Below are 25,501 nucleotides of genomic sequence, written 5' to 3' on the forward strand. Positions count from 1 at the left end.
CACACACACACACACTCACGGGCACACACATACACACACACACACACACACACACACACACACACACACACACACACACACACACACACACACACATACCTGTACACATACACACACACACACATACACACACCCACACACACCAGCTCTGTCCATGTCCTCTCTGTCTGTTTCCCTCTCTGCCTGCCTCTCTCTAAAACCAGGTAGTCACGGCCTTCTTGCCTTCCTAGCTGTTCTAGTTTGTGTGATCCAGTCAATTGAATGAGCTTGTGTGTGGGTGCTTGGTTGGCTTTACTGCTGACAATTCAACATAGGACTTTAGAGCCTTGAATTGTTGCGGAATGCAATTTTATGTTAGAATGTTCAAAAGCCCACAGCCTTACAGCATCAGGGAGGGTGGACAGTGCAGGAGACGTGTGAGCGGCTCCATGCCCTCCCTCTCATTCACTCATCTCTCTCTCTCTCTCTCTCTCTCTCTCTGTCTCTCTCTGTCTCTCTCTCTGTCTCTCTCTCTCTCGTGTTCGGTCACCCCTGTGTGAACCGCACCAATACTCTGCTCCCACTGTCACGAGCCTCACCACATCATGCCTGGAAGGCTCCGTTGCCTGTGAGCCGAGCCTGTGGTCTGGAGCCGCTCAGACAGCTGTGTCTAGTCTCCTAGTCTTGCACGCAACCACACAGTCTCACAGTCTCACAGTCTCACAGTCACACAGTCTCACAGTCACACAGTCACACAGTCTCACAGTCTCACAGTCACACAGTCACACAGTCACACAGTCTCACAGTCTCACAGTCTCACAGTCTCACAGTCTCACAGTCACACAGTCACACAGTCACACAGTCACACAGTCACACAGTCACACAGTCACACAGTCACTGTTTTCATGCCACCTTCCACCACATGCATTATTCAGCAGGTGCCATTGATACAGTTGGATAATGGATTCAGTCATTATTATGCTCATTCACCCGCTCGTTCATGTCGTTGTTTGCAAATGTTGCCATTAACACCTCATATTAATGTGTGTGTGTGTGTGTGTGTGTGTTTGTGTGTGTCCCATCTTGCAGATTTCTTCACGGGTTCGGACTCCATCCAAGGCACGTGGTGCAAGGACATCCTGCAGACCATCATGAACTTCACGCCCCACAACTGGGCCTCACACACCCTCAGCTGCTTCCCCGCCCCCCTGCAGGTACGTCTGGGGAGAGAGTCCGTGGACAAGGCAGTCGGGGGCCATGTTGATAATGATTACACATCCACCCACCCATCCATCCAGTCCAGCTCCTCCCAAAAGTGCATTACAAGGCATGGGCTGGGCTCTCACCGAAAAGGGAACCAATTGAGATGCATGTGAAAATAAATGGCTGGAATTTGGTTAATAATGATAATGTTGCTTTTGACATTGATAGCGGAGTACTAATTCTTTAATATTCATTCCATTGTGATGTTGAAATCAGGGTATTTTTTTCACTCCAGATTTTCTGAACAAAACAGTTACATATTTTGAACGACTTTAAAGTGCTTTTCCGCCTGATTCCACCATTGGTGGGAAATGTTAGATGCCATGGCAACGTGGCCTTAGCGACCTTGTGCATGTACTGTATGGGGCCCTCACTTTCTACTTTCCACAAATCCTGAGTTCTAAAACCTCTCAGCCAACAGGATGTTGTTGTCTTGACTTAAGAGCACTTGTTGCGTGCTTTTACGTCTACTCAAGTATGTTGAACTCTGTGAGCACCTCTTGCATGCCCTTGAGGTGACATGTATACCGTAAGTCATTTATGTGCTAGACAGAAAGGTAAGGTATGAGATGGGGCTGATTAAGATGAGCGCCAGGTAAACTCTAAATGGTACGTGGCCCTGGATTTGGAAGTTATCGTATGTTTGTTTTAAATCAGTGCTTAGCTGTCCAATGCCTCAAGGGCTCTAGTATCCCATAGTAACCTTTACTGCTTTGTCCCATATTTTGGCCCATGTTTAAGTCTGCACTGTTAGCTGTTATGTGCATGGGAATCGTTGGTCCATTTTTTTTTTCATAGTAATACATGTTTTTTTGACATTGATATATGTTTTTGTTTTTAAGCGATCCGTTCTGTTTGTACAGAAGTATCAAGACTGTGTCTCCCATTAGGCCGCCATTAAACCGTTCCTTGACAGTTAACTGTGGAACAAAAGTCGATTCATGGGTTTTGAAATGTGCTCCCTTTGGACAAGCTGCTATCCAAACAGGCGCCGTCAGGGGGTCTGGAGACAGCGCTGTAGATGACGTCCGCCGATTTGTTTTTATCCGTTTGTTTTCTTGGGCTCTCGTTTCTTTTTCTTTTCTTTGATTTCACTTCTCCCCTCTGGCTTCGTAGCAAAGGGCCTTTTGAGCTTCGCTGATTTGCTGTCTGTCTCCTTCTTTGGTTCTTTCTCCCTCGGGGGTTCTCTCTCTCCCCCCCCCCCCACCTCAGGCGTTCTTCAAGCAGAACAACGTTCCCCAGGAGAGCCGCTTCAACCTGAAGAAGAACGTGGAGGAGGAGTACCGCAAGTGGAAGTCCATGACCAACGAGAACGACATCATCACGCACTTCTCCATGCAGGGCTCGCCGCCGCTCTTCCTCTGCCTGCTCTGGAAGATGCTGCTGGAGACGGACCACATCAACCAGATCGGCTTCAGGTGACCACACGGCCCGGCGAGGGGGGTGGGGGTGGGGGGGGACGGGGGCAGTTTCTTGGTGTTTTAAGACTCAGGGATTAAAGTTTTCCGGCACCGTGCCGGAATTCCGGCGTGCAGCCATTGACTGCGTTCATTTTTAAAAAAATATTATTTATTTGCTAACGCTATTGAAAAACACGCAGCATTCGTTAAGCTGAATTTCCTTTCCCTGCTCTCCCTCTCTGTCACTCAGCGTCACGCGCCCTTTAATACACACACACACACACACTCAGACACAGACACAGTCTCCCCTTCGTGCACACCGAGTCTCCTTAACGAGATCATCCCTGGAAGCGTGGTCGCACTGATGCACCTGACGCACCTGACGCTGCGGGTGGAAGCATAAGTTCTTCCGCAAATTTTGTAGACTATGCGTGCAACTTTACCAAACAGTATAGAAGTAAACGAATTCTCCTTGACCCACTCTCGTGCGCACTGACACCCGCCCCTCGACATGCACATTTAATCCAAACAAAACATTCACAATCGTGAACGCAATGACGCACAGAAGACGACTAGCTGAATTATTGTTAAATACGGTTAGCATCATTAGTAGGCTATGCTGCACACATCTGATTAAAACTCTGCATTCAAGTTGACTGACCATCTCAATACCAATGTTTTTCAACTCCAAGATTTAAAGGGCCTGTCCCAAGGAGGAAAAGTATGAGCTTACCTTGAAACTTAAACACACGTGGGGACACTGAACAGTCCAACCAGCTAGAGTATGATAAACTAGCCAACTATGCTACTTTGTTTACAATATTTTGAGGCTTCAATCAAACAGCTGAATTTAAGAAGTGAAGTTGTAATGTGAATAGCAGGCTATAAGCTGCATAAAGTTTGCTATTATGAATCTCAGAAATGTCAGTATATAGAATGTATAAATAATTGTGTGTGTGTGTGTGTGTGTGTGTGTGTGTGCTTTAGGCTACATCTTGTTAAAAAATCAAAATAGTTGATATTATTCTTCTAATGCTTTTTGTGCGTTCAATTCAGCTTCAACCGTTCAACGTAGAAACGTCAGTATGTAGAATGTATAAATAATTGTGTGATTGTGTGTGTGTGTGTGTGTGTGTGTGTGTGCTTTACATCTTGTTAAAAAATCATTAAATAAATAAATTCACATTATATGAAAGCAAAGCGATAAAAAGTCAGACATGAGGCGACCACCACACATTGCCTTCTAATCTGTGGGAAACACTGTTATTACTCTTTAGAAAGAGAATAATTGTCTTTTTTTTAATACCTTAACTTAAATGGTTTGCAACTAAATCTTATTCTTCAAATGCCTGCCTTCCAATTTCACATATCCTTGACACCTTATGATTGTAGGTCAATTTGTAACCTGTCAAAGACAAAGATTAGCAGCAAAACTTGATATAAAAAGAAATCCTAAATGCTACATAACAAGTAGCATATTGTAGTGTGTTGGACTACTATTGCCTATTGGCCTTTCTTGGTGTCCAACATCACAAACAAGGCCTGTGTCGTGTGCAAACACTCCAAAAAATAAACCGGTTTCCAATCGATCGACCAACATAGTGTCGTATAGAGTCGCATGCACGAGTCTAAAAAAGTTCAGGCTCAGGATTTTTTTTTGCTTTAATCCCTGAAGACTCCAATGTTGTCTTCAAGGCAACACTGCCTGGAAGGCGCTAGGGTTAGGCATGGGTTAAGGCTAGGGTTCGGTTTGGGATTGGGATTAGGATTAGGTGCCTTTAAATGAACGGTGGCAGCGCTGCCTCGAAAACGACGTTTGGGGTCTTCAAACACCATCGAGCGATTGGGCAGTGGCCCAGGAGGTAGAGGAGTCGTCCAGCAGCTGTTGTCCTTGAGCAAGACTCTTAACTCCCAGTGTCAATCCCAATGAGCAGGTTGGCGCCTTGCATGGCAATCGCCATCGGTGTGTGATTGGGAGAATGTGAGGCTTGACATTGTAAAGCTTTGAGTGCTCTCAGGAGTCAGAAAGCTCTCTAGAAATGCAGTGAGTCCATTTAGAGCAAGAGAAGAGGGGTGCCAGGCATTGCGTGTCCTAGTCGTCTACAGCTGGAGACGGGGCAGCTGAGGAGGTGTCTACACATAACCTACAGTATTTTAAAAGAATAAAAGAATTCCCTTCCCACAGATTTTCAAAAACAGCTGTGAAAGCCTGTCAAGAACATGTCAATCAGACAGAGTATGTCTCCAGTGGAATGTAGCCTAGCCATCATGCTTGGGACATGTAGGGACACCTTTCTCTTGACATAGATGACTTGAGAGATGTAGGCTGCAGGTGACACATGATGCGAGAACAAGTTGGCTCTTTTGCCCTATGAAAGAATCCTAGGAGTAATTCACCCGTTCAATGTACCTGTATCAACGTAGTGTAATGTACAGTATAGTAAAGATGTTCTCCCAATAGTTGAGGCCCCCACATTGAGCATGAGGGAGTTCCAACATACATCTGGACACAACCATGGGAACATCTGGTCAACACAGGGGACACGACAGATCACATGTACCAAACTAATCCAGCCTGGAGGAGCAGTACAAATGACTTATTTGTGTGTGTTGTGTGTGTGTGTGTGTGTGTGTGTGTGTGTCTCAGAAAGAGATTAAGAAGCCCAGACTAAAAGCTGAGACACAGTGTAAATTGTGAGCAGCCGTAAACTTATTTCCTGTTGTCTGGGAGTGTTGAATCAGAGTGATGCTACCCAGCCTGATCTGCTTTGGTCTTTCCTGGAATAAAGAGCTTTGTGCTCACACACACACACACACACACACATAAAGGTTCACACGATCCCTCTCTTATATACACACACACACACACAAACACAGGCTCACATTATCCTTCTCTTACCACACACACACACACACACACACACACACACACACACACACACACACACACACTCAGTCTCACAATATCCCTCTCTTTCACACACACACACACTCACACACTCACACACTCACACACACGCACGCACACACACACACACACACACACACACACACACACACACACACACACACACACACACACACACACACAATCATCATTTACTGAAGGCTAGTGTTGCTTTCGTCAACGAAAATTATGACTAAATATCGTCGTCAACGAACTTTTTTCACGTGACTATAACAAGACGAGACGCAACGTAAACGCTGGCCATGTGACGATGACTATAATTAAATTTATAAGGCAATATCGTTGACGAATAAAAACGAGACTAAATGTGGTTTACCAAATAAAAACCATGCTAACATCTCTCTTCATTTTCGAAGACCAGAAGGACAGGAATGTTATAACATTATTTTGTGTCGTTTAGTCGTGTTATTATTTTGCAGTATTTCTGTTTCCTGCGTCTCACTTCAGGGGCGCATCAGGTTGCATGGTCTGATTATCATACCAGAGGACCAGCGTTTCTCGCGTGGGCCTGTTGGTCATATCCGGTGCTTCTGTCACTCATCTGATCATATTTGATCATGTAGCAAAGGAGCGGTAGATGTATAGCCTATCGTTATCGCTAATAGAAGCTAAGAAATATAGGCTACGTTCAGTCCGTTAGATTGGCAACTCTCTCAGTTCAACTTTGCACTAGGCTACTTATCTCACCTCCGCATGTAGATCTAATTCAGATGAAAATGTTAACAGGCAACTGCAGATTTCATTAGTGTGTAGCCTAAGCTTCTGTCCAGCTGATGCTGGCGCTGTCATATAGCCTAGGCTACAATAATAACATTATTCCACCGATCAGCAACGAAGTTCTAATCATAGACACATTTTTAATGGAACCTTGGCTTAGTAGGCTATCTAATGTTGTGTGGGAATTGCAAGACAACTATTGAAAACAATTCCTTACCAACCACACAAGTGCGCGTGTGTCGTTTATTTAAACGGTAGAAAAACTGAATCAAAGACGGTGCTGTTCATCAACAAAATCAGCATGGAGTTAAAACGTAATTTAAAGTCCCACGCATTTAAAGGGGCAGCGACCACTCAAGGCATAGGCCTAGTAGCCTACCAAAACTGAGTGATGAACGTGAAATGCGTTTTATAGGCTACAAAACACTGCATTAAGATGACAACTGTGTGTAACCACGCTTAGTTAATGGTGAAATAGCATCCACATTTACAGCATTCAATAACCTAAGGACAACTTGATCTTAAGTTAAATTGTTCTCAGAAAAGGAACAGCAGGTCTACAGAATATTCCAAATAGTCCTTTCATGGTGACAGGGGGAGACCAAACTCTGTGTAACATACCTGATTCCACTGTCAATGTTCAGTGCCTATGTAACCTGTAATATTTGTAATTTTTTAATCCATGAAAATTAGCCAAAATGTATAATTTCCTATTAAAGGGGTAGTTCAGAATTTTGGACATAGGACCTCATTTCCAGGTTAGCCAGTGTGATATTTATCAGTGGAGACCGTTATCTGCACATTTCATCCAGTCCTATAGTTTCAGAGTTTGCTGGTGCTATAGTGCCTGCCACTAAAAACAGTCTTACCCAGTCTATGGAGGAACAACCCCTTAAAATAGAATTGCATTAATAAAAAGATAATAAAATCCAATTTTCATTGACTAAAACAAGACTAAAAGTCATTCGTTTTCGTCAACTAAAACTAGACGAAAATAAGACTAAAATGCTCATACTTTTAGTTGACTAAAACTTGACTAGACTAAAAGAGTATGAACGTGACTAAAACTGATAAAAACTAAAATGACAGCTTGACACAAAGACTAGACTAAAACTAAAACCAAAACAGGCCGCCAAAAACAACACTACTGAAGGCTAAGCACTGTTGACATCTCTCCCCTTTAGTAGTCTAAACTGAGCCGTAAATGTCAGAGTTGAGGAAAAGCACAGCGACAGAGCAGAGAGAGAGAGAGAGAGTGAGAGAGAGAATGGCAGAGAAAAGAAAGAGAGAGAGAATGGCAGAGGAAAGAAAGAGAGAGAGAGAATGGCAGAGGAAAGAGAATGGCAGAGAAGAATGACAGGAAAGAGTGCACATGAGTGTGTGAGAGTAAACCAGAGAAAGAAGCGGAGGGAGGTAGAGAAAGAGTGAAGAAAGGAGAGAAAGGAAGAGAGAGAGAGAGAAGAGAGGGGGGGTGGCGAGCCCAGCTGCCTTCCCTTGGCTGACAAAGAGCAGTTGTGTGCCTGTGAACGGTCTGACCCGCTTCCTCACTGAACCCGCTTGTCATCCGCCCGGATCACGAGGAGGACCCGGGTGACCAAGAGGCCCAGGCCAGTGTGTGTGTGTGTGTGTGTGTCTGTGTGTCTGTGTGTCTGTCTGTCTGCCCCTCCCTCCCTCTCTGTGTGTGTGTGAGAGAGAGAAAGAGAGGGATAGTGTGTGTGTGTGTGTGTGGTTTGGCTGGGAGCTGACAGGCCCTCAGTATGTGCAGCCTGCCTCTGCTCCTGTGACGCCCCCCTCCCCTCTGTGCTGTGTCAGTGCGAGCTGTGGACTTACTCAGAGCTCCACCACCGACTGCTCCACTGACACACAGTGGCACTCGTGGCGTCTGTGCTGTCGGTGCTGTTGTCTGTGCTGTCGGATTTGCCCTTGTTTCTCCCCTCTGGTGCCTCTCTTCCTGTCGGCCTTCTCGCCTTCTGGCTTTCTGCTACGCTTTTGATGCACTGTGTTTTTTGGGGTGTTCTCCGAGCTCAACATGTTTCTGTTTTCTTATTATTTGTTGCTACTGTATCTGTCTTCCTGTTTTGGTTCCTTTTTTCCCTCCTTTTTCCCTCTGTCTATCTTATGGTCTCTTATTCCACTGCTTGGTTTAATTTCCCATTGTCTTGCGTTCTATAAGGGTGTGCATTAACTTCCGATATACACACGGTTATGAAGTAGTTCCAATTTGTTGGCCGTACCGTATCACACTTGAATTTTAATTCGCCAAACTCGTTGTGAAGTTTAGATGCGTTACATTCAAGCTGTAAAATACAGACGTTCAGATCATAGTAACATTTAGCATATGACGGGGTGGCTTTTAACTAGTTGGGTGGCAGAAGGCTAAGAAAAATAGCAATCTTTCAAAGTTAATGTTCCTGGGATATGCCAGCTTGACAACAGGAGATTAGAACTAACGACTGGCTTTTGCCATCCATTTAGAACTAGTAACTGCAGTTAGTTGAAATGTGTCTGGGAAAAGTAGTTCTACAAACAATACAGTTCTAGCTATTAAAACATTTAATTTAGCGCCGGAAACAAACATAACGCAAGTGGCAACAGTGGAATAAGCGGGTTAATGGACTTCATGCCGTGCGGTTATTCAAAGTTAATGCACTTTTCTAGACGCTTCGCGTCGGGCCGTATCACCGTCTAGAATGTGCACTAACTTTGAATAACCACACGGCGTGTCGTCCATTATCCTTTACTTATTTTCTCACTCTCTCTGTCTGTCTGTCTGTCTGTCTCTCTCTCTCTCTTTCTCTGTCTCTCTTTTTCTGTCTCTCACTTTCTCTCTCAAATTCAACGTCAAAAGGAGCTTTATTAGCATGACAATAATGTTGTACAGTATTGCCAAAGTATTTGGGTCAAATACATCAAAAGTGTAGGGGGAGAAACACACAAGTAAAACAGAATAATGATAATTGTACAATTATGACCCGTGGCAATGGAAGTGTGTGTGTGTGTGTGTGTGTGTGTGTGTGTATGTGTGCTTGCGTGCCTGTGTGAGCATGTGTGTGTGTGTCTATCTGTCTGTCTGTAGGCATGTATGTTCATATTTAGATAATGTAAGTTTCAGCTCAGCAGGTCATTATTTCTCTTTCTCTCTCCCCTCTCTCTCTCTCTCTCACTCTCACACACTCTCTCTCTCAGTGGTTCACAGATCTCTCAGTTGTAGAGCAGCACTGTGTGTGTGGGTGGCCATGTTCATGTGTTGCTTTATATAGGGGCATTTTTCTCTATGTGTGTGTTTATGTGTGCGTCCGTGTGTGTGTGTGTGTGTGTGCGTGCGTGCGTGCGGGTGGGTCTGTAGCATCAGCACATTACCCGGGGCTCCTCAGATCCTCCGACTCGGCCGCGTTTATGTAACTCTCCAGAGGAGCAGCGCCATACAACTTATTAAATGCTCAAATGACTCGCACACACACACACTTTCAGCCTCACTCGAGCACACACACACACGCACACACACATGCACACACACACACGCACACACACGCGCGCTTGTTTGCATCTCTATCTTGTGAGATGTGTTTTTTTCCTCTCTCTCTCTTTTTGTCTGACTCAGCCTCTCCCCCTGCTTGTCTCTCCTTGCTTCTGTGCTCCTCTCTCTCTATCTATGTTTCTCTCTCCCTCTCTCTCTCTGTCTCTCTCTCTCTCTCTTTACTTCTTTATCGCTCTGCTTGTCTCGCTTTTGGTCTCATCTCTCTCTCTCTCTCTCTCTCCTTCTGTCTCTCTCTATCTTCTTCTCTCTTTCTCCCTCTCACTCTCTCCCACTCTTTATCGCCCACCCACCCACCCCCACACACACGCGCGCACACACACACACACACACAGAGGGGGAGAGGAATGAAAATAGCCTAGTAAAACGCTGTTGCTTCTCTCTGTCATAATGTCTAGTCTGCCTGCCTGTCTCTCTTTCCGTTTCTATCGCTCCTCTGTCTCTGTGTTGCTTTTGTCTGTACATCCCTGACAGATCATCCACCCCCGCGTACGCACACACACACACACACACACACACACACACACACACACACACACACACACACACACTCTTAACACCCTGTCATATATGGGTAGTAATCTGGGTTCCATTTGCCTCCATGATAAACACAGACATTCTTGTCAAGGCCCATTTACCATTCTGATGTTAAATGGCACAGGTCCCTCTCTTTCTTTTTTTTCTCCAGCAAAGCTTTTAAGAAAGACTCTCAGGAGAGGTAAACTTTGCACCACCCCTGCCCTGGCAGGTGCTCAAAGTGGCTGCTTGCCACAGCTCTGCAGGCAGAACGGGGTGGGGGGGGGGGGGGGGGGTAACGGAGTCACAGAGCAGGCAGAGGAGGCCATGCTGGTCAGACAGAGGAGGGTTCAGCGCAGTGTGTGTGTGTGTGTGTGTGTGTGTTGTGTGTGTGTGTGTGCGTTTGTGTGTGCGTGGGGATCGGGGGGTCGCGTCAGCACCTTCAGCGACATCCAAAAACTGGCAAGGGCCTGATCCGCACAAGCGGAGGGACAGCAGTCCTCAGTCCTCCAGCGGACCGGTCAGTCCCCGGGGCCACTGCCCACAGCCTGCGGCCTCTGCAGCCAGCGGCGCTGACATCAAGGGCTTCAGGTTACAGCCAGCGGGAGCCATTTACAGGCTGCCTAAACGGAGGGGAGAGCTTGACAGCTAACAGCTCTCTTCCTTGTCACTGCGAGATTGCTTTCACAAAGGGCCCAGACTCCACAGCTCTCAGAGATTTCTTTCATTGTCGACGGCTTGCTAAACGTTGTTTTCGCCCCAAAAGCAAATTGTCTGCTTTAAAATTGACCACTTAAGAGGGAGTTTAATCGCACGCTGATCATGGAAGCATTTTGGGGGCTAATTACCAGGTTTAACTGCTTGGATTATGTCCAAGTTTGTAGGATTGAGCATTTATGTGGTTTATGTATTGAAGTAAATCATTTTCGTTTTAAGTGCTGGTTTCAAGTGTTTCGTGAATGGAACTTTATGGAGCAAAAAGTGGCAGATGCTCATATTGATTTGGGCACAAGTAAGATTCTTCCTTAGTGTGTCTGCATGAGTTCATGAGATGCTACCAGAGTTAATTATGCTGCTCTGTAAATATAAAATATATGAAAATAAATATATTTAAATATATAATATAAGGTATCGTAATGCACACAGTACCTACATACCATAGGGAATTTCAGATTTGCTTCTTCCGACAGTAATTCAATGGGTCAATAAAAGCTGACCAAAGCTGCTCCTTGTGTGTTACCCTTGACCCTTGACCTTTCTTGTGTGGCGTCGTCGGCAGGGTGCTGGAGCGGATTGGCGCGCGCGCCCTGGTGGCCCACGTGCGGACGTTTGCCGACTTCCTGGTGTACGAGTTCTCCACGTCAGCCGGAGGGCAGCAGCTGAACAAGTGCATCGAGATCCTCAACGACATGGTGTGGAAGTACAACATCGTCACCCTGGATAGACTTATCCTTTGCCTGGTGAGACGCGCACACACACGCGCACACGCACACACACACACACACACACACACACACATGCGCGCGCACGCACACACACAGATGTGCTTCTCATTATTTTTTAATGTGATGCAGCCCATGTGGAAGTCCACACACCCACACACACACACATACACACACACACACACACACACACACACACACACACACACACACACACACACACACACACACACACACACACGCCTCTCATTCTTTTGAATGCGATGCAGCCCATGTGTAAGTGCACACATACACAAAAACATGGACACGACACATGCCTCATTCTATGCCTGTGTCTAACCTCCCTTGTAGGATTGTATATTATGCTTTCCAGCAAATATCTTCCATATTTTGAAAACAATTTAACCTCTAAATCACTCCCTAATCGGTACTTCATTACGAGACTGGCGATGTTAATAATGATAATAATAATAATAATAATAATAATAATAATAATAGTAATAATAATAATAATAATTGGTAATGTTGTCCCACAAGGTGCGGGTCACCTTTGTGTCTGGGCCACCTGGCTCTGCTCATTTGCACATCCCCACTGCTGCACCCGGGAGAGACCACACACACACACACACACACACACAGAGAAGAGAGGCATCCGCCGCCTCTGTGCTCAGGCATTAGAGGACAACATGTACAAACGCGCCGGTGCTTTTGAAGCTGACCTTTTGTACCACTCTCCAGGCAGCTGGCTTGTTTGCAGGTGCCGGTTTCATTTCGAAACGGCTTTTATGTCTTTGCTCAGGTCACTTTTTTTTTTAAAAGAAAAGCTCTTCTCCAGATGTATCAATTTTGCGTTTTGTACCGCGCGGCACAGTCATTGCGGCACCTTACACTTTTATCTCTCCAGACGAATGAAATAGTGGCACCTCTAATGGTCTCTTCCTACTAAACGCATTAGGCGGCTATAACTGTTACTCTTATTTATGACGTGTCCACCGTGCCGCGTCTCCGGCAGTAAAATGATAATTTATGATGATGAATCACCTCTTATGCAGTCCCAGAGTGGAATAAAAGGCTCGTGCGCGAGCCCTAGTTCTGTAGTCAGTGGAGGTAGAGTGTGTGTGTGTGTGTGTGTGTGTGTGTGTGTGTGTGTGTGTCTTGGGGTTCTAAGATTGTGCTGACTCTGCAGTTATGCTACAATGCTTAGTTTCCCCGGGGGAACGGCTGTCTTAGTTACACTCTGAACACAAGGCCAGAACTGCTGTGGTGTGTGAGGCGCATGGCGAGTTGGAATCGCTGGTCCAGGACCAGATGGTCAGTTCTCAGGTCTGAGCCCCATCAACAAGTGTAGGGTCAGATGAAAATGGCGCCAGGTCAGTTATCCTATTATGAGCCCGAGAATCAATCTGCGATGGCCTTTCTCTCGCCCCAACTGGTGCCTTTGCATGCCCAAAGTGAATATTAGGCTTTGGGCAGTTTCACTTCAAGGTTATGAGCGTGGTTTAGTTAAAGCGTCGGGTTCTGTTAGAATGAAGGATGGTTGTGCGTATTATAGCAATCAGCCATTATTGTTCATAAACTAAAAGCAGTCTCTCAATTGATGATGGGCTATTTTCACAAAAGGCTCTAATATGCGCGTTTGTTTTCTGTTAGAGCCACTAGTGCTGGAGCCTGCCGCTATTGTTAACGTAATTAGTGTCTACACAGACCCGGTTGGTGGTTGCTCCTAGTGAATGAGCACGTTACGAAAAAGAAGGACTTATGCGTGTATTAAAATGTGTGTTATTGGCCAAACAAGATATTCAGTGTCGGAGTGAAGATGTAAGGAGCAGAATATATCAAAAGATGTCGTTACAACACAGTTAAGTTAACGCTCCACCGGAAACCAAACGAGCGCACGGAGAGCCTTTCGTGCAAGTGGCCCATTATCTCCTCAGAGTTGAGTTTCACATTAAGTTTGGCTACGGCTTGTCTAGCACATGATTGTTTCACTTTTCAGTATTACAATCAGAAGCAACACATACAGTAATTTCCCGCATTGTGTATAAGCCGCAGGACAGTGTTTTATGCAAGTTAAAAGAAGCAAAACCATATTAACTGGCCCCCTGTATTAACCTCATACATTAGCTGAAGACATTTTCCAAAAATCAATGTATAAGCTGCGGCTAATAGTCGGGAAATTACGGTATGCACAACATGTTTACTCAATCTCATATTTGAACTTGAAACTCACACAGTACCCCTCGCCCACAATATTTCCCTGTTTCTCCTCAAAACATGTGAAGTATCCCCACAGTGAAAGACCATGTAATTAGTTTGTTCCAGTTCTGTATTGCAGTCCTAAGTGCTCTGTGCAAAAAAAGATCCAGCAAAACATAACAGCAAAACAACACAAAAATTCTCTGAAAACGGCAACTGTTCAACAGTAATCCCAGGCTTCCACCGCAGCTGAAGCAGTTGGCCCAAACCCAGTCAGTGGTTCTCCCTTTGTCCTTGGATAATAATCCAAATAATGACCGATGATGAGGTTTTAGTCCTTGATACTCCATATATGACTCCCAATAGCTACTGTTAGAAAGATCCACTCAACAACAACAGCAATGTGAAGCTAAGCAACTGTGCTAAGCAACAGGGTGTGTTACCGTATGTGCTGGGATATACAGCGCTGGAAATATTGTAGAGACCACTGCATGTGATGCATTCTGATGTCATCTTATGATTGCTGAGTGAAATTCGCATGAGTTAACGGTAAATTTTCAAATTGGCAGTGCTCCCTTAATTTTGAATATGACCACCAACTCATTCCAATGTCACTCAGCAATCGTAGGATGTAGTGGTCTCTACATTTTCTCCAGAGTTGTACAGTAATTTCCCGCATATAAGCATTGTGTATAGGCCGCAGGACAGTGTTTTATGCAAGTTAAAAGAAACAAAACCATATTAACACCATATTAGCTGCCCCCTGTGTTAACCTCATAGCTGAAGAAATTTTGCAAAATCAATGTATATAAGCCGCGGCTAATAGTCGGGAATTTGCGGTATATCTCAACACATACTGTAACACACCTTATTACAAAGTTTGTCCGGGGCTGTAGGTTTATCTGGTGGTTTAGCTGGCGTGTGAAAGCAGTGCTTCTGACAGCTTTGGGGCCCTCAGGGCAGTATTGTTCTTGACCAGTTGAGTGGCCTCTTGTCAGGTCATCCATTCTAATGGGCAGATCCAGTTAGTGTTGCGCTGATTCAGCAGGGGACATATGGAGATGCCCTCCCGCAGGGGCCCCAAGCTGCTCCTCACTAGGTGTGTGTGTGTGTGTGTGTGTGTGTGTGTGTGTGTGTGTGTGTGTGTGTGTGTGTGTGTGTGTGTGTGTGTGTGTGTGTGTGTGTGTGTGTGTGTGTGTGTGTGTGTGTGTGTGTGTGTGTGTGTGTGTGTGTGTGTGTGTGTGTGTGTGTGTGTGTGTGTGTGCGCGCGCATCTCTGTCTACTGATGTGTGTGTGTGCATGCATCTCTGTCTACTGACAGAATTGCGCACATGCATCCATGTGTTTGTGGTTGCCTGGCGACCGCCGCAGCCCTCCAGTAGGTCATGTTCAGTGGCGTGTTTCTGATGCTCTAGCAGTCAGACACTCATTGTCATCAGGGCCATCCATGTCATCAGCATAATCATCAGTGGCCGTCGCTAATGTGGATGCATACATGCCCTAGAGAACTGTTTTGATAGTGTGTATAGTGTGTGGTAACTCTGTGTGTGTGTGTGTGTGTGTGTGTGTTCTGTGTCCAACAGGCCATGCGTAGCCACGAAGGTAACGAGGCGCAGGTGTGCTACTTCATCATCCAGCTGCTGCTGCTCAAGCCCAACGACTTCCGCAACCGCGTCAGCGACTTTGTCAAGGAGAACGCCCCGGAGCACTGGCTGCAGAGCGACTGGCACACCAAGCACATGTCCTACCACAAGGTGAGGCAAACTACATTACCCAGCAGCCACTGGGGGGGGGCCTTCCAAATGGACACACTGATGGCTCGTTCCACTTAAATTCAGAATTCTGACAGTCAGAATTTTCCGATTTGGAATTTTTAACTGGCATGTGTCCCTCAAGTCTAAATTTCTCCGCCGAATCGCGGATAAATGTCATCAATCCATCCAAGATGGCCTTCCCCATGATTCCACAACATGAACTCTGAGGCCATGTTCTCTTCAGCACCTCTGTGTTGTGTTTGATTAAATCCGTTGTACATACTCCACTGTCTGTAGCCATGTTGCTGTGGCTATGGCATGTGCCAAATACATCATGAATTACCAACTGGTAATGCTAGCAATGATCAACAACTGGTGTCTCTAAAATCGGCAACAATGGTTAGTTTTCTGACTTCTGAACTGGAACACGTTGAAATCGGGTGTGACGGCATTGCCCACTAAATGGAACTCAACACCCTCTTGAAATGGAAGCATCCTGACACAACCAGGTCAAGACTCACCACGAATGTACACACACACACACTGTATAGACCCCCCCCCCCCCATACACACACACACACATCAGCACTAATATAGACTGACAGACTCACACACACATATACTGACTCGTACAGTGGATATATATTTAGCCAGCGGTGAACAGCTCCAGCATGCATCCTATGACTCACTGTAGCGTCCCAGGTCGCCAAAACAAAGCTGTTGTCATTGGATGTTGATAAGCTAGTCATTTCTGTCCACTCCTGGCTAGTCACATGTTGGTTGTCCCCTTATCTTTGTCTCTCTCTCTCTCTCACACACACACACACACACGTACACACACACACACACACACGGACAAGCACGCGTACACACACATGCAGAGGAAGATGCACTCATGCACACATCCTCCCCCTGCTGCCAGGGCCAGCAGCAGGAGGGAAATGTCAGGGGAGGCGGAGGGGGAGCTGGGGGCTCTTTGTCCGGTCTTGCCGGTGACATTTGTGTCTGCACAGATTGGCCTATGATTGCCCTGGCATTTCCCCAGCGCGCGGCCCTGCACCTTGTTCATCCTGACGCAGGGTCCTGCAAAACAGCTATTTAGCTGACCTTTCAGCGTGTGTGTGTGTGTGTGTGTGTGTGTCTGAGATATCCTGGGGACATACGTAGCATCGTAAGGTCTTAATGTACCTGGCTGTCTGAAGTGGTCCTTGTTAAGGAGGTTAAAGTCTACCGTTTTGAGCCATGCCTGACACACAGCGGTCTTTGAGTATTCTGTAAATGTTGACCTGTATGTGTGTCTGTGTCTGTGTCTGTGTCTGTGTCTGTGTGTGTGTGTGTGTGTGTGTGTGTGTGTGTGTGTGTGTGTGTGTGTGTGTGTGTGTGTGTGTGTGTGTGTGTGTGTGTGTGTGTGTGTGTGTGTGTGTGTGTGTCCGTGTGTGTGTGTGTGCCCGTGTGCCCGTGTGTGACAGAAATACCCTGAGAAGCTGTACTTTGAGGGCCTGGCAGAGCAGGTGAGCCCGCCCATGCCGCTGCAGCCGCAGTACCTGCCCATCTACTTTGGCAACGTGTGCCTGCGCTTCCTGCCCGTCTTCGACATCGTCATCCACCGCTTCCTGGAGCTGCTGCCCGTCTCCAAGTCCCTGGAGACCCTCCTGGACCACCTCGGCGGCCTCTACAAGTTCCACGGTAAGGGACGCCCGCTGTGGGATTCAGTCTGTTGATTACAGTGATGTGCGGTAAGGCCCGAAAGAGGCACTTGTAGTGTGCTTTCACAAATGAATGAATTCATTAATTAATTAATCAATCAATCAATCAGTCGACCAAAAAAAACAAACAAACCATAGGTTAAAGAATTGACCTACACATTTTGCTGATATGTATTACTAGCAGAGATAAGAAATAAAGTAAATGAATCATAAGAAATCTATATGACTGGATTATATCGAATTTTCCTGGTGAAACATTAACATGAAAAGTACTGCAATGTGCGAGCCTGTTTTTATCTGTTTCTATGGCCACTGTGTGTGTGTAGTGAGATTAAACAGGTCTGGATTATTTGTGTCGGCACCTGAGACCTTACCTCCCACACGCACGCATTTCTAAGTTGACTCTCTTATTGATTTTTGCAACGGATATCTCCATGTGGATATTTGTCTGTGCTGGTTATAAGCATTGACCCTTCCCTACCCCTCACACACACACACACACACACACACACACACACACCCTTCTCCTCGTGCAGATCGGCCGGTGACGTACCTGTACAACACGCTGCACTACTACGAGCGGCACCTGCGCGACCGCACCAACCTGAAGCGCAAGCTGGTGCACGCCATCATGAGCTCGCTGAAGGACAACCGCACGCCGGGCTGGTGCCTGAGCGAGACCTACCTCAAGTTCGGCATGAACCCGCGCGAGGACAACGTCTGGATCCCCGACGACACCTACTACTGCAAGCTCATCGGCCGCCTGGTGGACAATATCCTTTGAGTGGGGAGTAAGGGGTGTGGGGGTGAGAGAGAGACAGAGAGAGAGACAGAGAGAGAGAGAGACAGAGAGAGAGAGAGACAGAGAGAGAGAGAGACAGAGAGAGAGACAGAGAGAGAGACAGAGAGACAGAGAGAGAGAGAGACAGAGAGAGAGACAGAGAGAGAGACAGAGAGAGAGACAGAGAGAGAGACAGAGAGAGAGACAGAGAGAGAGAGCACATCCGTCCATCTTTGTCAGTAATCACAAAGTCACATACAGACATAGGCACGTATGCCCTACTGTTTGTCGTAAATAGGAAGACATTTTCTCTTGATCCTTGAAATGTTCTGTGGTTTGCTTATGTTTATGTGGATGTGCTGTACGTAGGCCACACACTCACCTCTCTTACTTCATCTTCCTTTTGAAATTGTATCCCAACATATACCCAACAGCACATGAGAAACACACACACACACACACACACACACCCTCGTTCAGAAGTCTTTCTTTAACCTGTGCCACCCATGGCAGGCAAGTCTCCCGGCCCATTCCCCAACTGTGACTGGCGCTTCAACGAGTTCCCCAACCCGGCGGCCCACGCTCTGCACGTCACCTGCGTGGAGCTCATGGCCCTGGCAGTGCCCGGCAAGGACGTGGGCAACGCCCTCCTCAACGTGGTGCTGAAGAGGTCAGCGCTGTGGGTCTAGCCCGTCTCTTGGTGGTTTGAGCCCCCAATGTTGTCTTGGAAGGCGCTAGGGTTAGGCATGGGTTAGGGTTAGGATTAGGGTTAGGGGTAGGAAGACGACGTTGGGAGCTCAAAACACCATCGAGCGTTTAACCAACTATCACAAGCCACACAATAATGAAGCTATTCACTATTATGCATCAACACATTGTTCTACGATGTTACTACTACTATGTGTGGAGGAGAATTCCAGTGATTTTTCACATAGATTTCTGTTTTCAAGGTCACCGAGAACATGTGGTGTGAAACAATCCCGAAAACAATCAGTTTTACGTAGCTTGCTGCAGCTAAGAGCTAGAACTGGCAGGCAGCTAGAGTGCTAGGCTCTGGGGGCATGAGCAGGGGGGGTCACGAACATGCCCTCTAGAGTCGCACTATAGCTGCCTGGTAACTCCAGCTCTTGGCTGCAGGAACTGGAGCTATGTAGAACTGATTGTTTTAGTTTTTTGTACATATTATTGAACGTACTCGGTGTCCTCGAGAAACAGAGATCGATGTGAAAAATCAACGGAACTCTCCTTTAAAGCTAACATAGTAGAACAGTGTGCTGATGCATAGCAGTGAATGTCTGCATTGTTTCTGTAATTCATTGTGAAGTAGTCTTGAAGTAAATGGCTTGTAGTAGTCAACACAATAGTCTCGCACACACATACAGTAGTCAGTAGAGGGTTGGCTCAGTAGGAATTGGCATATCAAGTCTTGACTTTGAAATGAAATGTTCTGTCATTTGAATGTGAAAGTGTTATTTTGTGAGCTTAACTGTCACAGTTACATGTTGAAAACTTGATCCCTGGTAAGGATGGGCTTGGGGTGGAGGTGTTGCTAGATGATCAATGTGAAGGAACTGTGCGTGGGCAGCGTTTTCTATTAATATAACCCTCACAAGGAGGGCCTGTGGGGATGAAGTTGGCTCAATTTCCCTCTTTATACACCAGAATAGAATCGACTAGAATCAAGCTTTTTTATATATATTGGCAACCATGGAGCCCCATATTTACTTGAAGCTTAGGTGGAAAGCATGAAAAAATTAAAAATAGCCTAGAGCAAACAAATGGGTCATAAATACAGGTGCACAGAGAGGAGGGAAGTGATTGTGGTATATCTATTGGCAGCTAATAGGCCTGGTGCAGTCCTGCATCTGTGTCTTGCATATGCGGCTTCATAAACGCGACAACGCAACAATTGTGTCTTCGACACCTGCAAATGCGCACGAAGGCGCATGCCACCACCTTAAGAATCCACGTCAAGTATGAAGATTAAGATTAAACAGAATTTGGTGATATATGACTGACTCAGGAGCTGTTGACTTCTGACTAATCTCATCACTGTCAGTAGAGCCCCATCTCTCCATTCCACTGTTCTCATTGTTACCCAGCGGTAGAACCCCAGTGGTAGAACCCAGCGGTAGAACCCAGCGGTAGAACAGCGAGGTGCAGCGGCAGGTCGGTTCTCCTTTGAGGTGCTTTGGTGAGGACACACTCCCGGCCCAACGAGACTGGTGGAGGGGAAATTGAGCGCATAGCCAAGATTACGTAAGACTTTCAGTCTCTCATGCTCCAGGATGCGGCTGCCTACAGCAGATAATGAGTGTGGCAGTGATGTGTTACGCGCTAGAGATTGAACACACACACACACACACACACACACACACACACACACACACACACACACACACACACACACACACACACACACACACACACACACACACACACACACACACACACACACACTTTTCTACTGATGCTCAAGCCAGGATGAGTCATGGTGGAACAAGTGGGGAGTCCGAGAGTGGTGTCTGTGGAAGATATGGAGGGTGGCTTGTGGGTTTTTTCACTGACGTGTGTGTGTGTGTGTGTGTGTGTGTGTGTGTGTGTGTGTGTGTGTGTCTTGCAGCCAGCCATTGGTGCCTCGAGAGAACATCACGGCCTGGATGAATGCTATCGGTCTCGTCATCACAGCTCTTCCGGTAGGTTCCGTGATGATGCCCCCCCCCCCACCCCCCTCCACCTCTGACTTGGTCCAGTCACCCTCACCATCTGTCCAGGCATTTCAGTAGCTCTTGTTCCAAAAAGTCTTTAAAAATGAGGCATGGCGAGATTGTGTTTTTTCATTACAATAAATCAAATTATATTATATTACATTTGGCCAAAGCTTTTTAGCCAAAGCGACTTACAACATGGTAAACAGTTCAAGCTTTTTAAAGCAATTCTCACAACAATTCTAGGAAAATGTAAAAAAAAAGGTAGAGTGCACTTAATTGCACTTTTTTCATTTGGCTTTTAATAGAACATTTCTTGCCTCAAAACCGTCGACATTAAGTGAAGCTCTCTTTTCTAGTTTATTACACATAATTGTAATATTAACATCAAGGCATTAGATTTAATGAGTGCCGTTCAAGGCAGTCATGTAATAGTTGAATGGACTCGTTTATTTCTTAGTCATTTAGCAGCGTGCACTACTGCAGATCAAGTCATAACTCATTCAAAGCTTTCATGTGGGAATTTCTCCAGCCTAAGACTGCTGAGTTAAGACTGCAATTCAACAGGTCTCTGTGTCCTGCAGATCTCCCCATCATAGGCAATCACAGGGCCACATGATTCTGGTTGTTAGTCCCACCGCATCAGCTGAGCGCTAGTGACTCAGATGAGGGCCAGCGCTGTGAGACCGCTGTAAACAGCAGCAGGGCAGTAAGTAGGCCCTGGAGGAGAGGCCTTGGGCAGGGCTGTGTTAAAGAGCTGCCTGAGTTCATTAGGGATTGGAGCATTGGGTCCACAGTGAGTGTAGCGCGGCACTGGATATTAGCCATTCATCGATCACAGTGCTGGAACCTTTCGCTTTGGGGAAAGTGTGGATTATTTCCCAACTTCATAGAAAGATCTCCCAAGCAGCACACGCAAGTCCTTAACTCATTAACTGCCATTGACGTCTTTAAACGTCAATTTAGACACATACGTTTTCAATGGGGAGGGCTCCTGGGTGGGCTAGGGAACGATCTGGCAGAGTTTCAGGCTTGTAAACAGACTGCACTAGCGATCCGAACCTCTAGATGGCAACAGTGCCATTTGGATCATTAGTATCTGCCTAGAGTGCACAAGTCATGCAGAGACAACTAGCAAAAACACTGAAGATCGACCACAGTGGATCTAGTTTGCACGCGATGCAGGGAATAAATATGCTTACTTCTTACATCAAGGATGGAAAACACGTGAACGGTATGATCCATTTACATTGGATATTGCGATATAGACTAACAACAACCTTGCTAGTGCTAGCTTGCTAAGTCTAGCATCCTGTTCAGAGTCTTTAGCGACCATCAGAGTCCCTAGCAACCTTGACGAGACTGACGAGATAACAGTGCAATCGTGGTTGACATACTACTGAAACGCTAACGTTAAAAAGTTGATTTTCACAAAAAGATCGTTTTCTCCATGTTTTGGTCAAAAACAGGTGTTTTTAGCAAAACTAACCCATGTTCTACTGACGATTACTAAAGAACGGAAAACGATAGAAACATGCCGTTTTTTCCTGGTGAAAGAAGAGAGTCTACTCTTTCATTTGGTACCTTCGGTGTTTCCATAGCTGCTAGTCATAAAACTCACCGTTCGGTGGATCTTGGAAAAACAGTCAAAATGCTGTAAAACGTCTGGCAGTATATGGAGCGCTCTGCACTGAAAATCGCTGGCAGCCAATGAGTTAATGCACAAGAATACTGTTTTGATTCCATTTTACTGATCCACCTTTTCTTTCTAAAAAAACGAAAAAGCTAAGTGTCCTCTCTCCCCCTCCGTCTCGCTCTCCCGCAGGAGCCCTACTGGATCGTCCTGCACGACCGCATCGTGAGCGTGATCGGCAGCCCGGCGCTCACCTCCGAGACGGAGTGGGTGGGCTACCCCTTCCAGCTGCTGGACTTCACGGCGTGCCACCAGTCCTACTCGGAGATGTACTGCAGCTACGTGCTGGCGCTGGCCCACGCCGTCTGGCACCACTCCAGCATCGGGCAGCTCTCCCTCATCCCCAAGTGAGTATAGAGCACCACCCTCACCCACCCACCCACAACCCACTCTCCCTCATCCCCAAGTGAGTATAGAGCACCACCCTCACCCACCCACCCACAACCCACTCTCCCTCATCCCCAAGTGAGTATAGAGCACCACCCTCACCCACCCACCCACAACCCACTCTCCCTCATCCCCAAGTGAGTATAGAGCACCACCCTCACCCACCCACCCACAACCCACTCTCCCTCATCCCCAAGTGAGTATAGAGCACCACCCTCACCCACCCACCCACAACCCACTCTCCCTCATCCCCAAGTGAGTATGGAGCACCACCCTAACCCACCCATGACCCACAACCCACTCGAGTGGTGGTGGTGGGGAATTTTAAGGTTCTTTTTAAGGTTTGTCTTGCGTCTGTGGTCTGGGTTCTCCGGTTTTAAAAAGCTGCTGAGGCCCCCACTGGAGTGGTGGTGGTGGTGGGTGTGGTGGTGAGGAATCCTTCACCTTACACCGCCTTGCCTCTGTGGTCTGGCGCTCCTGTTTTAAAAAGCTGCTGATTGTACAGGCTGTCCGGCTCGTTGGAAGGCGGCCATATTGGGATTGATTGAGGCCCCCACCGCTGGGAGGTCTCTGGCGGTAACTGCTCTGTGCCCAGCTGAGATTTGGACCAAGTGACGCAGATGGATGTGCCCAGAGATGGATGCGTTTGGTGTTGCTATGGACGCACGCAGGCCGTCTGGATAGGAGCCATTTTGGATGCTGTTGACTAGCGTCCAGCGGAAGAGTCTTTCTGTCAGACGCTCGCGTCGAGTTGGCCGTCCTAATAGCCCGCTGTCAAAATTGATATACGAAGAGCAAAATGTTTCCACGCACATTGCAGATAGATTTTAACGGTTGGGCAATGAAACTGACAGAATCAAATAATCCACTAGATCGAATTCCAATTTGACGTCAAGCATTATATAAATGAATAGATATGTGAAGCCCTCCATCTAAACCCATGTATGACCACATGCAGGCTGGTCCTAAAGGTGGCCTAGTTATCCATCGACTGGAGCATTGCTTTGATCTGAGTTTGTTCTCCCGATGTACTCCTCGTTTTGCTGCCTGGATCTCATCGATCACTTCATTTCAGTTGCTGCAGGGACCTCTGGCTCGGTCTCGCTGGAGAGGTTTAGCTTGGCCTGGCAGGAGTCCGTGGGGCTTAAGCTTGGCTCGGCGTTTCTGCTGACGGGCCCCCGTTGCCCTGCTTGCGTGTAGGCCTTGCCTCTCTGCTCTGTTGACGTTGGATTAACCGCTAGTCCTCTCCGGGTTACAGGAGCCCCTCGCGACGAGCCGCTCGCGAAAATCGACCGCTGTGTGTTTTTGGATTTAGCGCGCTAATGTTAGCCGCCCCGATGGTTCTCTCGTGTTAATGCCACTTGGTTTGTTTAAGGTCACGCCAATCAAGAGCGGTTCCCCCCGGAGGAGCTCTCCGACGAGGTGCTGATGGAGCCGAGCCGAGGCGGAGGTGTCTCAAGGCTCAGGAGGTTCTGTTTGTGCAAGGAAGTGGGGTGGTGGGCTACGCCTTCACCCGATAACATATATGCTGACAGAGATTGGATTGAAAAGTAAATAAATCCGAATGTGAAAGGCCAGTCCCTGCCAGGCAGCTCCTGTTGGTTGTTAAGGCCACACATTTTCAAATGAAATAGTCCACCGTCCTCTTGTACCGTCATCTTTTATGAGCGGCGGCTAGTGCTCGGTGGAATTCTGCAGTGGTTTTCACATTTTTTGCTGATCTGCATTGAATCCTTACACAAGAAATTGCGAACAGTTATTTCTCCGGTGGACCATTTCAAGAGGGACATTTAAAGAGATGTATGACACGGCAGACTGAGTCATGGCTTGGAAAGTGCCAGAGGATTGTCACTTGTTCATTCTTTCCGTAGGCCCTCCTTTGCGGATTTTGTCGCGCACAGAATTTATGAGGTTTTTGGCGTTTGCCAGATTCTCTCATGATTCATCAGTCTGAATCAGCGTTTGAGAGAGGAGTCTCAACACACACACACACACACACACACACACACACACACACACACACACACACACACACACACACACACACACACACACACACACACACACACACACTTACGAAACTTAAGAGGACTTACGAAATGCTGAAATCCTAATAAGTCAAGAGGGCTGTCTGGCTCTGGTCTTTTGGCGTTTTCTTTTTTGTTGTTTTCAAGATGCTGAGGACAGCATAGGCCGAAACGCCTCCGTCTTGTGACATTAATTAAACGAGTTAAAGCTTGAGAGCGCATTTCCTTTTTTTCTCTCTCTCCAGTTGACTTCATCTTCTGCGGCAGAACGCATCCCTTTACTCCAGTGACTATCGTAGGGCTCTTCTCAGAGAGAAAGACCATTGTGAGAGAGAGAGAAAGATCATGATGGTGTTATGTGATTGACACAAAAGGAACTTGCTCAGGTTGTCCCTTTGTGGAGTATATCGGTTCCTTATCTGATCTTGG

At 46.7% G+C, this 25,501-nt stretch overlaps 1 protein-coding gene across 2 annotated transcripts in view; it reads left to right on the forward strand.

The window, feature by feature from the left end:
- med23 (mediator complex subunit 23) overlaps positions 1-25,501 on the forward strand; it is a 56,629-nt gene that overhangs the window by 23,746 nt on the left and 7,382 nt on the right. For both annotated transcript variants that reach the window (XM_062550675.1, XM_062550676.1), the window contains 9 exons: positions 1,069-1,193; positions 2,455-2,660; positions 11,658-11,838; positions 15,600-15,770; positions 17,240-17,456; positions 18,013-18,249; positions 18,762-18,927; positions 20,881-20,953; positions 22,791-23,005. In XM_062550675.1, coding sequence (XP_062406659.1) covers positions 1,069-1,193; positions 2,455-2,660; positions 11,658-11,838; positions 15,600-15,770; positions 17,240-17,456; positions 18,013-18,249; positions 18,762-18,927; positions 20,881-20,953; positions 22,791-23,005 — 1,591 coding nt within the window. The remainder of the gene's footprint in view (positions 1-1,068; positions 1,194-2,454; positions 2,661-11,657; positions 11,839-15,599; positions 15,771-17,239; positions 17,457-18,012; positions 18,250-18,761; positions 18,928-20,880; positions 20,954-22,790; positions 23,006-25,501) is intronic.

The sequence above is a fragment of the Sardina pilchardus genome, chromosome 12 (genome assembly GCF_963854185.1).
Source record: "Sardina pilchardus chromosome 12, fSarPil1.1, whole genome shotgun sequence".
NCBI classification, from domain to species: domain Eukaryota; kingdom Metazoa; phylum Chordata; class Actinopteri; order Clupeiformes; family Clupeidae; genus Sardina; species Sardina pilchardus.